This window comes from Erythranthe guttata, chromosome 8, assembly GCF_056151865.1.
Source record: "Erythranthe guttata isolate IM_541 chromosome 8, IM_541, whole genome shotgun sequence".
Classification (NCBI taxonomy): domain Eukaryota; kingdom Viridiplantae; phylum Streptophyta; class Magnoliopsida; order Lamiales; family Phrymaceae; genus Erythranthe; species Erythranthe guttata.
This window is the reverse complement of record NC_142540.1, coordinates 22,588,992-22,603,980: the sequence shown is the minus strand read 5'-3', so window position 1 is coordinate 22,603,980 and position 14,989 is coordinate 22,588,992. Positions and strand designations below refer to the sequence as shown.

Sequence of the window (14,989 nt, the reverse complement as noted above, 5' to 3'; positions counted from 1 at the left end):
GTTGGGCGTCCGGTTCAACCCGTTTTTAATTTTTTTTTTTTTTTTTTTTTTTTTTAAATAATTTTTTTATTCAATACCGATTATTTTACAACAACTCAATAAACCGTATTTTCTTTTCAGGTCAATACGTCTAGAGTTGAAGTTGATCATACCGATTATTTTACAACAACTCAATTGTTTGACTCGGGGGACGAGTTAGTGGATTGGGCTCGGTCCGTTGCAAGAGCTCTTTTCGTGAAATTAATTAGAAAAAGTACCCCCAAAATAAATAAAGTGTGTCTGACTTGTTCGGAAAGCCTCGAGGAAGTAACGCAGAGCCGTCCTCGAAAAGGTCTGGTAGCAAAAAAATAGAATGTGGTTTTCAAATGGTCGGACGCCGGCGGTTGGACGATAGATGGGAGCTCAGAACAGTATATGGGAAGCACAATCATCATCCGATATACACGTCTGGGCATGGGCTTAGTGCATTGAATGAAGCGGAGTCGAAGATTATCAAGGATCTTTCACAAAGTCATGTGCCGCCCAAGAAGATTTTGGCTAACCTGAAGAAAAATGGCTTGGGTCTCGATGCTTATTCGAAACAAATATACAATGAAAAGGCGAAGTTGAGAAGATTAGCTAGGGGTGACCGTACAGTGATGCAATATTTGATTGAGTTGCTTGAGGAGCATAACTATTACAAGTGGTTCCGTACAGATGAAACGACACATGCAGTTATCGATTTGATGTGGGCTCACCCTCTATCTGTCGAATTGTTAAGTAAGTTTCCGTACGTTATACTACTTGACAGTACTTACAAAACCAATCAGTACAAATTGCCTTTGTTGGAGATTGTTGGTGTTACTCCGGTCGGAAAAAATTTTACTGTTGGAGTGGTTTTTATGCGCCATGAAAATGAAGAGCATTATACATGGGTGTTGCAAAGGTTGAAGAGACTTTTCCCCCCACATACTCTACCTAGTGCACTCGTGACTGATCGCGAGTTAGGGCTCTTAAAGGCGATAGAGAATGTATTTCCGACTGTGCCTCATCTATTATGTCTTTGGCACATTAACATGAATGTGGGGCGTCGTGCTTCAAAGTGTTTTGGCAATAGTAGGCGTCGAGGATTTGCTTTTGTAGTCGGTCCGTGGCAAACTTTGGTAACATCAGCGTGTGAAGAAGATTTCTACCGGAATTATACAGTTTTAGTGAACGATTACGCGAATCATCCACAGTTGATTGAGTACCTCCAAGACACTTGGCTGATATACAAAGAGAAATTTGTAAAAGCATGGACGGATCTAGTTTTTCATCTCGGCAATACATCGACAAGCAGGTATTTATTTATCAGTGGTTAAATACATATACTTAACTCAATGTGTTGTTGTTTACTGAAACATAACCTACTTTAATCAAATTAGGGTGGAGAGCGCCCATAGAGCATTGAAGAGATGGTTGGCTTCGTCCACAGGTGGCTTTGACACATTTTGGGCACAGTATCACACACATTTCATCCCTCATTTTGCTAAAACCGTCGAATGCCCCGTATATTTTATAAACAAGTTATCGAATTACTAATAACACAAACTGAATGTTCCATATATTAAGAGCATGTTTGGTGTAAAGAGAACAAAGTAGAGATCTTTATCAATCTCCTATAAATCCATCAATGGTAAAATTCTTACGAATAGGTCTTAGACAAAATTCAACTTTACCTAGAAGTCTTGACATAAATCTTTTTTACCTTATTCCCCACAAATGTACATTCTACCCTATCAACACACACAATCCAAATTCACCCATTGGCCACCATGGACCATTGTTGGCCGGTCAGATTTTTTTTCCAGTACTTGAATGTCATTTAATGTTGTTGCTCGGTTAACTTTTTTTTTTTTACTAACCTGAATGCTGGTCGTGAATTTTTTTTTTCTTCTTTTTTTTTTTGTCGACTCGGCTATTCAACAGTCTGATAACAACGGCCAATACAACATATTAAAATAGATGGGGAAAAAAAACTAAATCTTAGTTTTAGCACTAAAAATAATATTTTCGTTACATGTAAATGGGTCAGCTGACAGCGTGGAGCAAATGGGTCTAAAATTGGCAGACTTAATGGAAATTTTGTCCACCTTCAAACACAGGGAACCAAAAATGGAATTCGGAAAAATTCGAAAGATATTTTTTTTGAATTCTCCATATATAATATATATTAGAGTAGACCATGTTCAACAAATTGTTAAACCCAACTCTTGAAACTATATGTAGAAATGTTTTTGTCCAAGACTCCCAATTGAAAGAGGAAGGTAGCTTGCTTACTTCATAAATTAGTTATGATTGTCTTCACAATTTCACCATAAATAACAAATCAAAAGAATATTTGTATATTATACTAATTAGCAAACAAGGTATATTTACAAGATAAAAAATGGTTATGTGCACTTTTTATTCCACCAACTATAATGTATTATAAATTTTGATGGTAACTAAATTTTTATATGGAAAGTTAGATGCTACACTCGATTATTTACACTATGAGAATTTAAACTGTAGATTTAATTAAATAACTATTCGCTAAGCACATATACACATGAACGTAGATATAATTATGTGTAGATATACAGTTCAAATCCACCCAGCGTAAATAACCAGACGTCCCATCCAATTTCCGATTATGTACATAAAAAAATAGGAAAAAAGGTTAAAAAAATGAATGAAGTTGCAAATATAAAAATAGCAAGAAAGTCCAAAGAAGTCTCTCCACTCTTGTCTCAGTCCCCACCACTCCCTTTACCTCATACATAGTAGAAATATCTGTCCTTTTTATTACATCTGAAAAAGAAAAAAAAAACATTATAAATCAAATCATATTCACATCCACGTATTCCAATCCGCCTCCCCCAAATTTTATTTATAATATAAACTTATTAAACCGAAAATCTCCATGCAGATAATTGGATTAATTATTTGAAACATATTTCTAATAACAATAAAAAAAATAAAATAAAAAATATGAGGAATTCCACCATCACCATAGTTCTTTTGAGCTTCTTCTTGATTTTCTGCACACTCTCTTCTTGCTCAGCAGCTACAGTACTACTTCCCAAGAAGCAGCAGCTCCACCCAGATGAAGGTATTTACCATTTTCTCCAATTCTTGATTTTTTATTTTTTAATTTTTTTTTTGGGGAGAGCCCAGATAATCAATTTGTTTGTTTGTTGAACTGATTTAATTAATTAATTAATTAATTAATTTATGTAGTGAGGGCATTGAAGGAAATAGGGAAGAAAATGGGGAAAAAAGACTGGGATTTTAACAAAGATCCATGCAGTGGTGAAGGGAATTGGAGTTTGCCAATTACAAGAAAGGGTTTTGAGAGCTCCGTTACTTGTGATTGCTCCTTTGATCTCAACTCCACTTGCCATATTGTTACTATGTATGTTTATCTTTTCTCTGTGTGTGTGTGTGTGTTTGTGTGTGTGTTTGTGTGTGTGAAACATTTGGATTTCTTTTTTTTTTTTTTTTTATGTGTGCTTGAGAAAACTATATTTAGTATTCTTCTTCCATGGCCGGAGTTGTGGGAGAGCAGGTCGGAGAATGAGATGTTGACCGGAACCAGCCGGTCAACGGCTTGATGATGAGTCGGCGATTTTGACTTTTTCTTACTGTTCATTTAATCATCCAGGCTGTACAATGGCGGGCTGATGGGCCCACCTTTTCTGTCTGAAAGTCCCACACCTCAATTGTTTTTACTTGAATGACTGAAAGCCATGTCTTGTCTTCTTGTCCTCTTGTGTGTGTGTGTGTTTGTGTGTGTGTGTGTGTGTGTGTGTGTGTGTGTGTGTGTGTGTGTGTGTGCGTGTATTTGTGTGTGTGTGTGTGTGTGAATTAACTGCCATAAGTAACTATGATGCCTTGATGGTGGTAATGTTTGATCTTCGATTACGGATAAATCAAGAAAATATTTAAAAACTCGTTTTCGAAATTTAGAAGTTACCCGCGGTTATAAAAATTCGAAGTTTACCGATAAATTAGACCGACCCTTTTGATTATGTAAGGCAACAAACGATTGTATCGAAATGCATTTCAAGATCTGAAGTCGTGCGCGTTTTAATTTTTAATCGAACTCACAGTCGGGCTTTAACTTTCTTGAATTCCCGATTTAGAAAGTTATGTATAATCCAGCTGTCTTTAACTAACATTGCGACGTTAAATGAAATCGGTGCAGAGCTTTGAAAGCACAGAATTTAACGGGAGTCGTTCCACCCGAATTTGCTAAACTCCGCCATCTTCAACATTTGTGAGTCATCGTCACTAGTATACCACTACTGCATTTAGAATATATATAATATTTTTCAAGTCCGGCATTTATTTCTTTTTAATTTTTTTGTCTGCAGGGATCTTAGTCGAAACTACCTTAATGGTTCAATACCTCTTCAATGGGCTAAAATGAGCTTGCTTGACGTGTAATTCCTTTATCCCGCCTCGTGTTCTATTACAATATTGCTTAAATTGCATATCCACCACTCATCGGAATATGCATCCGGAAAACATATCCAATTTGAGTTTTTTTTTTTTTTTTTTTTTTTTTTTGGTGCAGGTCTCTTATGGGAAACAGATTATCGGGTCCGTTTCCGAAAGTTATTACCAGAATTACTACACTTGTGAACCTGTATGCATCAATCTCTATTTAATTTTCTGCCTTCTTATTTTCTACTCGTTTTTCTACCGAATATATAGTCATAGGTTGTTTCATTTAAACTACAATTTACTACTAAATGTCTTTCAAATCGACGTTGAAATTTTCTATATGCAGGAGCCTCGAGGGAAACCAATTTTCGGGACCAATTCCTTCAGATATCGGATTCTTGGTCAACGTACAAAAACTGTAAGTATTTCATCACTCGTTCCAAATTCAGTTTCTTGAAATTTGCTTCAGTGTCGTAATTAACGGTCTACTTCGATCCCACGTTTTTCAGTGTTTTGTCGTCAAATGCATTCACCGGAGATTTACCGGTTGCGTTTTCCAATTTGACCGCGTTAACCGATTTGTGAGTACCACCACATCTCTTCATTCGATCGAACTTTCTTGTTTTAATAAAAACTAAAATTTTATCGTTATTTTTTTCTTCGTGAAATTAGGAGGATAAGCGACAATAACTTCACAGGAAAGATTCCAGATTTCATTAGCAGCTGGAAACAAATCGAAAAACTGTAAGTTGCATTGCATTACAATTGTGCATTCTCTACTTGTTGTATTTCATAATCACATCAAAAATAGAAAAAAAAAACGGGGAATTATTGAAAAGCTCGACTTTTTTTTTTTTTCGTCTCAGGCACATGCAAGGTTGTTCTCTAAAGGGTCCGATACCTTCTTCGATATCTTCTCTGACAAGCTTAACTGACTTGTGAGTGTCTTAAAATCATTTCCCTCAATTAATATAGGCTTATTATGTATGGATTCAGTAATTTGTTTAGCTTCGTTTTTTACGGCTTTTTAGGAGGATCAGCGATTTAACTGATGGAGGATCGACTTTTCCGCCACTAAGTGATATGAAGTCAATTAAAGTGCTGTGAGTTCTTAAAACATTTTCCATCCGACGATAATATATATAGAATGTTTTGGCCACATATATATATATATATATATATATATATATATATATATATATATATATATATATATATATATATATATATATATATATATATTAAACGGGAAGGTTCGGTGTACGTAGGATACTGAGGAGTTGCTTGATAGAAGGAGGCATGCCTGAATATATAGGAAACATGAAAAAATTGAAAAATCTGTAAGTATTATATGCGTTTTTTACTCGAATTATTTTATTGTAATAAGTTGGCAACTGAAACCTTAAAACCGAGCGTTGAAAATGTAGGGACCTTAGCTTTAACAACTTGACTGGAGTGATTCCTGATTCGTATGTCCATCTTGCAAAAGTCGATTTTTTGTAAGTCATAACTTAATTCTTTTCATACATTTTTTTTAATTATACTTCACGAGCATTTATTGACGCTAAACTAACAACAATGGTTTGTGTTTTATAGGTACCTGACGGGAAATAAACTTACCGGACAAATTCCAGGGTGGCTTTTAGAAAGAAACAAGAATGCGTAAGCATATTCGAATATTTATTAACTATATTTATTAGTTTCTTTGTCATGCCATCTTTTTTATGCCGTACTATTCGAATATTCGATATTACGCCACAAAAATAATTTCGATAACGATTTCGGTAGCGTCATATTTTGTCTATTTCGATTACAGAGATATCTCTTATAACAATTTCACGTCAGAAAGCTCATCGGCAAACGAATGCACAATCGGGAGTGTGTAAGTATTTTGATGTTCGCCTTTTTTTTTTTTTTTTTTGTGTGTAATGTGACATCAAAATTTAAGCTTGCTTATTTCGCTTCAGAAACTTGGTGGAGAGCTACTCATCGGCAGCTAATAAACCGTAAGATTGCGTTTTTATTATTGAATTTGATTAATTAAATTTCAAAATATAAGGTCATGCGAATAAAAAAAAAATTTAATTTTTTTTTTGGCGTAGAGGTAAAGAAGTCCACGGATGCATGAAGCAAGACTATCCATGTCAAAATCTGAAAGATAACCGTACGTATATATAGTCGAAGCTTTCGAATTATTCTAATAATAAAAAATAATAATAAATAAAATCTCACTGTTTACCAACAGAGCATTACTCGTTGCACATAAACTGTGGAGGAAAGTCGGTAAACACAACAAATAGTACAACAAAATACGAAGCCGATTTAGAAGCGAGAGGCGCTTCGATGTACTACCAGGGGCAAAACTGGGCATTTAGCAGCACCGGCAATTTCTTGGACAACGACCTCGATTCCGACAACTACATCGTGACAACAAACACTTCCGCACTGTACAACGTCACTGCACCGGAATCCGAACTGTACAGAACCGCGCGCGTTTCTCCACTCTCCCTCACTTATTACGGACTCTGTCTCCTCAACGGAAACTACTCCGTCAAACTCCATTTCGCGGAGATTGTTTTTTCGAACGATCGCACGTTCAGCAGCCTCGGCAGGCGCATATTCGACGTCTACTTGCAGGTAAATCAATTTAATTAATACCGGACAGATATAAATTTAATTTAGTGTTGCATTTCTCACAACATAGTATATATTATAATATGAATATGCGCAGGGAAAGTTGGTTTTGAAGGATTTCAACATCGCTGACGTGGCGGGTGGGCCCGGTAAGCCGATTGTGAAGAGCTTCAACGTGACGGTAACAAGCCATACGTTGAAGATCCATCTTTACTGGGCGGGAAAAGGGACAACTGGCATTCCACTTCGAGGAACTTACGGCCCTCTTATATCGGCGATATCGGTTGATCCTAGTATGTTTCGTTTTTGTTTTGTTTTTTTTTTTTTTTTTTCTATATTAAAAAGAAAATCATTTATTTATTATTTTTGTAATTTTTTTTCGTTGTAACAGATTTTAAACCACCGGTTCTGGTTCATCACAAAAAGATTAGTACATTAATGATGGCTGGGACAATAGCGGGAGCCGTTTGTTTCGTCACTCTGATTCTCGGTATCTTGCGTAAGAAAGGCTGTCTAGGTGGCAAATCTTCCACCGATAAAGGTATTATTATTATTTTTTTATTACAAGAATCATAAGGTGGTTAGACGATGCCTCGTATTAAGAAATTATTACATTATAAAATTTGATAGTCGTCCCATCGTAAATTTCCACAATGCATGCATGCATCTTCGGGTTTTTTTTTCCTCGACATTCGACTAACATATGCATTTTTCGAAATGGGATATTAAAGAAAGTCGTGATTTTTGTGATGAAAATTATTGTTTGCAGAGCTTAGAGGCCTCGATCTACAAACGGGTCTGTTCACATTAAAACAGATCAAATCTGCAACGAAGAACTTCGATCCAGCAAACAAGATTGGCGAGGGTGGTTTCGGTACCGTTTATAAGGTTCGATAGCTTACACAACTGCCATTCTAAATCACACACACACACACACACACACACACACACACACACACACACACATATATATATATATATATATATATATATATATATATATATATATATATATATATATATATATATATATATATATATATATATATATATATATATATATATATATATATATATATAATATTGAAAAGGAAATTTAATATTCTCCTGCATTATACATACAGGGTGTCTTATCCGACGGAACCGTAATAGCAGTGAAGCAGCTTTCGGCAAAGTCTAAACAAGGAACGAGGGAATTCGTTAACGAAATCGGAATGATATCTGCACTACAACACCCGAATTTAGTAAAGCTCTACGGATGTTGCGTCGAAGGAAATCACTTAATGCTAATCTACGAGTACATGGAGAACAATTGTATATCTCGCGCTCTTTTCGGTGAGCATCGTTTATATTTTTCATAATTCCCATTACTCGAATTTTTTTTTTATCTTATTTTTTTTTTTTTTACATTCTTTAATAGGAAAAGATGCGTCACAAAAAGTGAAATTGAACTGGCCCACGAGGAAGAACATTTGCCTCGGCATTGCTAAAGGTTTAGCTTACCTCCACGAAGAGTCGAGGCTTAAAATAGTCCATCGGGATATTAAGACGAGTAATATTTTGCTTGACAAAGATTTGAAAGCTAAAATAGCCGATTTTGGACTCGCGAAGCTTCACGAAGATGGTAAAACCCACATTAGTACTCGGATTGCTGGTACTATGTAAGTTTCGTTTTAATTTTACTTTCGTTTAGAGTTATATATGCACATAGTCAACTAATAGTATTCTAAGGCCTCGTTTGGTTCCTAAGATAAAATTAGTCTAGATAATATTACATTACATAATCCTATGAAAACCCGATTGCATTGTTGGACAATTTGCCAAGTCTACAACCATTTTTTCCATTAATTGCAGGCCAGCCCGAAAAGTTATTTAATTAATCATGGTTAGTCTTGCCAGCCAAACGAGGCCTAATTTTATTAAATATAACTTCCTACTTAAATACAGTAATCATATCTCAAAAGGGTCTAATTCAAAAATAGCCAACTTCTTGCCGGAAGAAAGCCCACGAATTTAGCAGCCATTTTTATTTCAATTTCACAATTTTACTATAAAAAAAAAATTCATTATGTTAATTTTTTGTTTGCAGAGGTTATATGGCACCAGAATATGCGATGCGCGGTTACCTAACTAGCAAAGCAGACGTATACAGCTTCGGCGTGGTCGCACTCGAAATAGTCAGTGGTAAAAGCAACACAAACTATAGGCCAATCGAAGACTTCGTCTACCTTCTTGATCAGGTATTAACTTTTTTTTTATTATTATTGTTTCTTTTTCAAGTATAGCAATATTTGTTGTAATTTTGATTTTTTTTAAATAATCCACTAATGAATTAAAACTATATACAATTAAACCTCTATATATTAATACAGTCGGGACTAGGGAAATTCTATTAATTTAGCGAATTATTAAATTATCGAGAGAAACTATTATTTAATCAAGGTTATTAATTTATCGAGGTTCTACTGTATAGGCTTATGTACTTCAAGAAAGGGGTAGTGTACTGGAGCTAGTGGACCCGGATATGGGGTCCGCATACTCGTCAGACGAGGCGATGGTTGTACTAAACGTTGCCCTATTGTGCACGAATGCGGCCCCCACACTAAGGCCGACGATGAGTCAAGTTGTGAGCATGCTCGAAGGAAAAACGGCAGTTCAAGACTTGCTTTCCGATCCTGGATTTTCGGCTGCCGATTCTAAGTACAAGGCCATAAGGAACCACTTTTGGCAGAATCCTAGCGCAAGTCATAGCGTGTCGACTAATGGTACATACTCGTATTCGTCGCTCTCGAATGCTGACAGGGACGAAAACGAGATAGTAGCTCAAAGAACTGATCAAAACGTATCTATTCAGTGAAAAAACGATAAGTATTATTTTTTATCATTATTAATTTGTTCACCAAGAAAAATGTACATATAGTCTTCTTAGAACAAACTAAGGTTACGTTGTTGAGGTAACATTTGCAGGGGTCTCAAATTAGCAGGAAAAATAATAATAATAATAGTATTTATTTTAGATGGGTTTAAATTTTGTTTTTCTTATATTAACTTGACCGGATCTTAAAATTTAAAAAAATAAGCTGTTGGAGAGCAAATAAGATTTTGTTAACAAGTATGCATAAAAATAGATATTGAAATCATTATTCAAACACTTTAAAAATCGGAAATCATGTTCTTTCCTATTACAATAAATTGAAAATAATATAAAATTTAAAGATTTTAAATCAGCTGGAATTGAGACGACAAATTTGAGCCAGAGTAATCACGTAAAATAAATGCCGACGAAGCGTACGAGGATGCCCTATATCTTACAGTAAGATGAGAACTACATTATATAATACCAAACAACCTAGATTTTTGCTATACAGAAATGTGAACAAGCAGAACGAAAAACAAGTAAACGTACAACACGCAAATCAAGGTTAAAATACAGAAGGGATGGATCTCGATATATATACCATCGTATGTATCTAACTATATATTATCTCACAAGGCTCATTTCTAATGTTATCTCAGTCTCTTCTCTCCGATTGAACCTCCTTCGCCACAGAAGAACAACCAGGAGCCTCCGTCAGAAACTGCTGCCAAAACACATCGTTAGCGCCAGCTGGCAAACTAAGGGCGGCCCCCCCACTTATTTCCCGTTCGTTCGGCATTTCAGCATCAGGAGTTTTAGTCGGGCTCAAATTCACATCGATGCCCAACGTTGGTTTTTGCCTCGAGTCCATATCAATGCAAATGGAAGATATCGCCGGACTGTCGACATCATAATTCGAAGACGACGAATTACATTCCCGCGAATGCGACGCCGACATGTGGCGAACGGGTGAGAAAGGCGGTGGGGCCCTCAAATCGGAATATCCAGAAGACGCCACCATAAATTCTTCTTCGGACGGGGTTTGATCGATCCCATGAAAAAACGTCTCCCAAAACGACAGCGACGAATCTAATTTTTCGACTTGCTCCAAATCTAATAGTGGAAGAGAATCGCTCGGATTACTTACGGTGAAAGTCGTGTTTTTCGGCTCCCCGACGTGTTTGCATTCGCCGTGCAAGAAATGCAAAGCTAATATTCTTCTCTTTTTGTTGTGAGAGTGTTCCGATCGAGGCGTTTGCAATAATTGAGCTAATGTAGACATTAATTGTTGTTGCCGTTGATCTATGCTTTGCAGAGTCTGCTCGAGCGACCTGAGCTGATACTCGTAGCCTCGATTTTCCTGTTTGTGCCGTTCGATTTGTGACTGAAGAGAATTTTTTTCTTGGTTCATTTTTTCGATCTCTTTTTCGTAATCCTCTCTTTCTGAATTTGTGAATGGGGATCCATTTGCTTGGCCCGAATGGCTGTGGATTGGCTTACGCCTGTATATATTCTTTAATAGATGCCGTTGTCCTCGGATGAACTCCTCGTTTGCAAACTCCCATTGATCGGGATCAATCTTTCTGAAACCCTATAAATTTCAAGAAAACCAATAATAATCTTAGGAATTATGATATAAATCAAACGGCCCAAATCGAGTTCCAACTATATATGTTTTATTCATCACTTACTTAATCCTCAAAACATCTCATCGAATACATATTTTCCATTAAAACAAATTCGCTATTGAACATAGAACGAGTAGCTACACATATAGAGATAGCAAACAACGAAACCGAGACAACGAAAACCGAGGAAAGCGAAAAAGAATCTTCATTTAGTTAATCCTCTAAACATCGAGTTCAAGAATACTTAATTTTCCAACCATTCTTGAAATACATTTTCTATGGCAATTCAACAAACTTAAGAGTTAGACAGCTAAGCTATTCAACACAAGAAAAATAGCTTGCAATCGAGATAAAAAAAAATATCGAGAAAAGCGGGACAAAAAAAGAAGGATAAGCTTACATAAGTATTGAGTTAATCCTCAAAACATCTCATGCTAAAGTGGATTACTAGTTCAAGAATACTTAATTTTTCCACCATTCTTGAAATACATTATATGTCAATTCAAAAACTACGGCCTCGTTTGGTTGCCAAGATAAGATTAAATAATCTAATGAAACCCAATTTTGTTAATTGGATTTTGGAAGATCCAACAAGAAACATGCCGGGAAGACGATAAACCAAGATAATATTTGCCGATCGATCCAGCACCAAACAAAGTCCTATTATTTAGGTAATAATGACTAATCTCCCCAACCAAACGAGGCCCAAGAGTTTCAACAGATAAGCTACTCAAAACATCAAACAGTGACTCAAATAGAGATAGCAAACAAGAAAAATAGCTTGAAATCGAGATTAAAAAAAATCGGGAAAAGAAAGCTTACATAAGTATTGAGTTGCCTAATGAAGCTGGAGAAGTTATTGTGTTTGAAGTAATTAGGCAACAAATCTTTGGCAAAATCAGGTGGATTCCAGACAACAAAACTAAGTCCTGTCGGACTCCAAGAAACAACTGAACTTGTCTTAGGATCATCCACCATTTCATATGTCTTCACCAGAAATGGCGCCGCCGAATTATTACCACCATTTGATCCATCCATCACTCTCTCACTCACTACACTAATTCAATTATTTATTTTAATAAATTAATTACAAAATTAAAATTGGGTAAACACTCAATCAGAACAAAACCCACAAAAAAAACAACCCCGCCAAATTAAAGAATCAATCTTTCTTGATCGGCAACAATAATTAATCAATCAACAAAAACTCTAGAAATTGGGAAGAAAAGCAAAAGGAACTAAAACCCTAATAAAATCTTTAACCAAACCCTTGTGATTAAATCGTATGTTTCGTGGATTGCAAGTAAAAAAGAAAAGGAAAAATTCAAAACTGTGTAGTCAACTCTACAAACACGTGGTTCTTGGAGGAAAAGAAAACCCAAAAAAAAAAAAACCCGAACGGCAGAATTATAAATGTAGAGAGAGAAAGAGAGAGAGAGAGAGAGAGGAAAAAACTGATCGTCAAATCTGGGGCGTTTGACGGTGAAGACTTGACTTTCAACAACTCTTTGTTCTTATTCAAGTTCGGCAAAAGGAGTTTTGCTTCCATGGAGTTGAATTTCAAAGATACTTTTTTCCTTTTTCTTTTTCGTATTCCTTTTTTTTTATTTTTTTATTATTTTAATGATTAATATATTAGTTTATATAAAATATATGGGAAAATTGCACTTTGCCCCCTTAAAAAATGTCATTTTTTCACTTCGCCCCCTTGAAAATGTCATTTTTGCACTTTGCCCCTCAAGATAGAAAAATGAGACTCTCCCCATTCGAAATATATTAATCGAAGCACTTTACCCCAATGTGTATTTGCGAGCTAATTCTCGCCGGATTAAGAGTGTACATATCATTCTACTTTTTCCGCTTTAAAATCCAGCTTTCACTACTGAGTTACTTAGGGTTTCTAAAGCCACAATATTCACTTCACAAATTGATGGAGAAGAGTTACCCCAATTCTTCGCGACTCTAATTCACTCAATATTCAGAACAAAAAAGATCAAATGAATGTATAAAATTATGGACAAAATTGTCACGTTTGAGGAATCGTTTGAACGATCGATGGAGAACACCTGGTTGTTGCTCGCCGATTCAATTGATTTTGGGAGAAAAGAAGTACCCTGTGTCTTTTGGGTTATTCGATTTGAGAGAGAAAAGAGAGCCCCACGGTAATATGATGTGAAATATGGTCAAATGATATTTATAGCCTTAAAAGACGAAATTAACCCTCCCAATTACTGAAATCCGGCGAGAATTAGTCCGGAAATACACATTTGGACAAAATACACCGAGTTATATATTTCGAAGGGGGACAATCTCATTTTTTCTATTTTGAGGGGGGAAATTGCAAAAATGGCCTTTCTAACGGGTGAAGTGCAATTTGTCATAAATATATTTAACAAAATAGCGTTGAATTCAGCAGTAACGGTAAAGTAAATTCAGAGATCCAGTCGTCCACAAATAGAAAAATAAATAATTGGTAAGAAAAGAATTGCTAAATCGATTTATGTTTATAGTTGTGAATTGTGATAAAATACTTGGCATTAGTTGTAGATGATGATACAAAAACCAATTTCGAAAATAGTATACAACACAACAGATGTTAGATTTATGTAGCTTTTCAATGCAATTTGAATCATTTCAAGCGAAGTTAGAAGATGATGTAGACGCATAAAATAATTAATTGGTTAATTAAATTGTGTCTAAATTAAATTATAATTTATCTTACAAAATAAGTTATGGAGATAATTATCAATTAATTATTGGCCAATAGGATTATTTCTTCTCTTCCAAGTTATAAGAGATAAATATCAATTTAAATAGAGCCAATCAAATCGCGCCACGTCATCAAGTAGACTTTAAGTAGGACTCTTATTCTACCACTATAAATAGAGACCCTCTCTACACAATTCAAAAGACAACTCAAGAAGAAGAAAAACCGTAGGAGAAAATTCTCTCTACAATATTCAAGTCGCTCTTCATCAAATTCAAGGCGTTCTTCATCAAATCGAGGGCGTTCTTCAACAAATCAAGATCGAAGGAAGATTGAAGGGCCAAATCCATCAAGAACTCCAAGATCTTCAAGTCAAAACCCGTCAAAGTTCAGCGTTTCGATCCGAGATTCAAGTCGCAAGACCCTCGGAAGACGTTATTCAAATCCAAATCAAATCCGGAGAAGATTAAATCAACGACCCGTCTCCGAAATTCAAAGTCAAACACATTGTTCTTGAGAGAAGAATCAGAGGATTAAATTAGAGTTTGTAACCCGCAATATCTTATTTTAATTCAATAAAATTATCTTTGTGCAATTCTTTCTTGTTTGTTTATATAGGAGATAAGAATTTGTTGCTACAGATGCTGTACATAATTTAATTTCAATGAAATAAGTAAAAAAAATTGCTGAAGAAGATAGAAACGGTTAACCATT

The 14,989-nt window shown here is 35.5% G+C and overlaps 3 protein-coding genes across 3 annotated transcripts; 2 read left to right on the top strand and 1 right to left on the bottom strand.

The window, feature by feature from the left end:
- Positions 1 to 287: 287 nt before the first annotated feature.
- On the top strand, positions 288 to 1,560 carry LOC148768846 (protein FAR-RED ELONGATED HYPOCOTYL 3-like). Its single transcript, XM_088821362.1, has 2 exons — positions 288 to 1,318; positions 1,404 to 1,560. Exons 1-2 carry the CDS (start codon positions 366 to 368, stop codon positions 1,558 to 1,560), a joined length of 1,110 nt encoding a protein of 369 aa, XP_088677488.1. The 5' UTR covers positions 288 to 365.
- Positions 1,561 to 2,741: 1,181 nt separating this feature from the next.
- LOC105965062 (Leucine-rich repeat transmembrane protein kinase) lies at positions 2,742 to 10,111 on the top strand. Its single transcript, XM_088822402.1, has 24 exons — positions 2,742 to 3,112; positions 3,241 to 3,415; positions 4,208 to 4,279; positions 4,377 to 4,445; positions 4,580 to 4,651; positions 4,796 to 4,867; positions 4,959 to 5,030; positions 5,122 to 5,193; positions 5,316 to 5,387; positions 5,481 to 5,552; positions 5,718 to 5,789; positions 5,877 to 5,948; positions 6,046 to 6,111; positions 6,266 to 6,331; positions 6,417 to 6,455; positions 6,552 to 6,613; positions 6,695 to 7,086; positions 7,181 to 7,376; positions 7,475 to 7,624; positions 7,853 to 7,971; positions 8,208 to 8,418; positions 8,504 to 8,744; positions 9,173 to 9,323; positions 9,557 to 10,111. Exons 1-24 carry the CDS (start codon positions 2,992 to 2,994, stop codon positions 9,938 to 9,940), a joined length of 3,090 nt encoding a protein of 1,029 aa, XP_088678528.1. The 5' UTR covers positions 2,742 to 2,991; the 3' UTR covers positions 9,941 to 10,111.
- Positions 10,112 to 10,330: 219 nt separating this feature from the next.
- On the bottom strand, positions 10,331 to 13,088 carry LOC105965066 (heat stress transcription factor A-4b). The gene is made up of 2 exons (XM_012989573.2): positions 12,391 to 13,088; positions 10,331 to 11,531 (listed from the first exon to the last, which is right to left on the bottom strand). Exons 1-2 carry the CDS (start codon positions 12,604 to 12,606, stop codon positions 10,596 to 10,598), a joined length of 1,152 nt encoding a protein of 383 aa, XP_012845027.2. The 5' UTR covers positions 12,607 to 13,088; the 3' UTR covers positions 10,331 to 10,595.
- Positions 13,089 to 14,989: the final 1,901 nt, after the last annotated feature.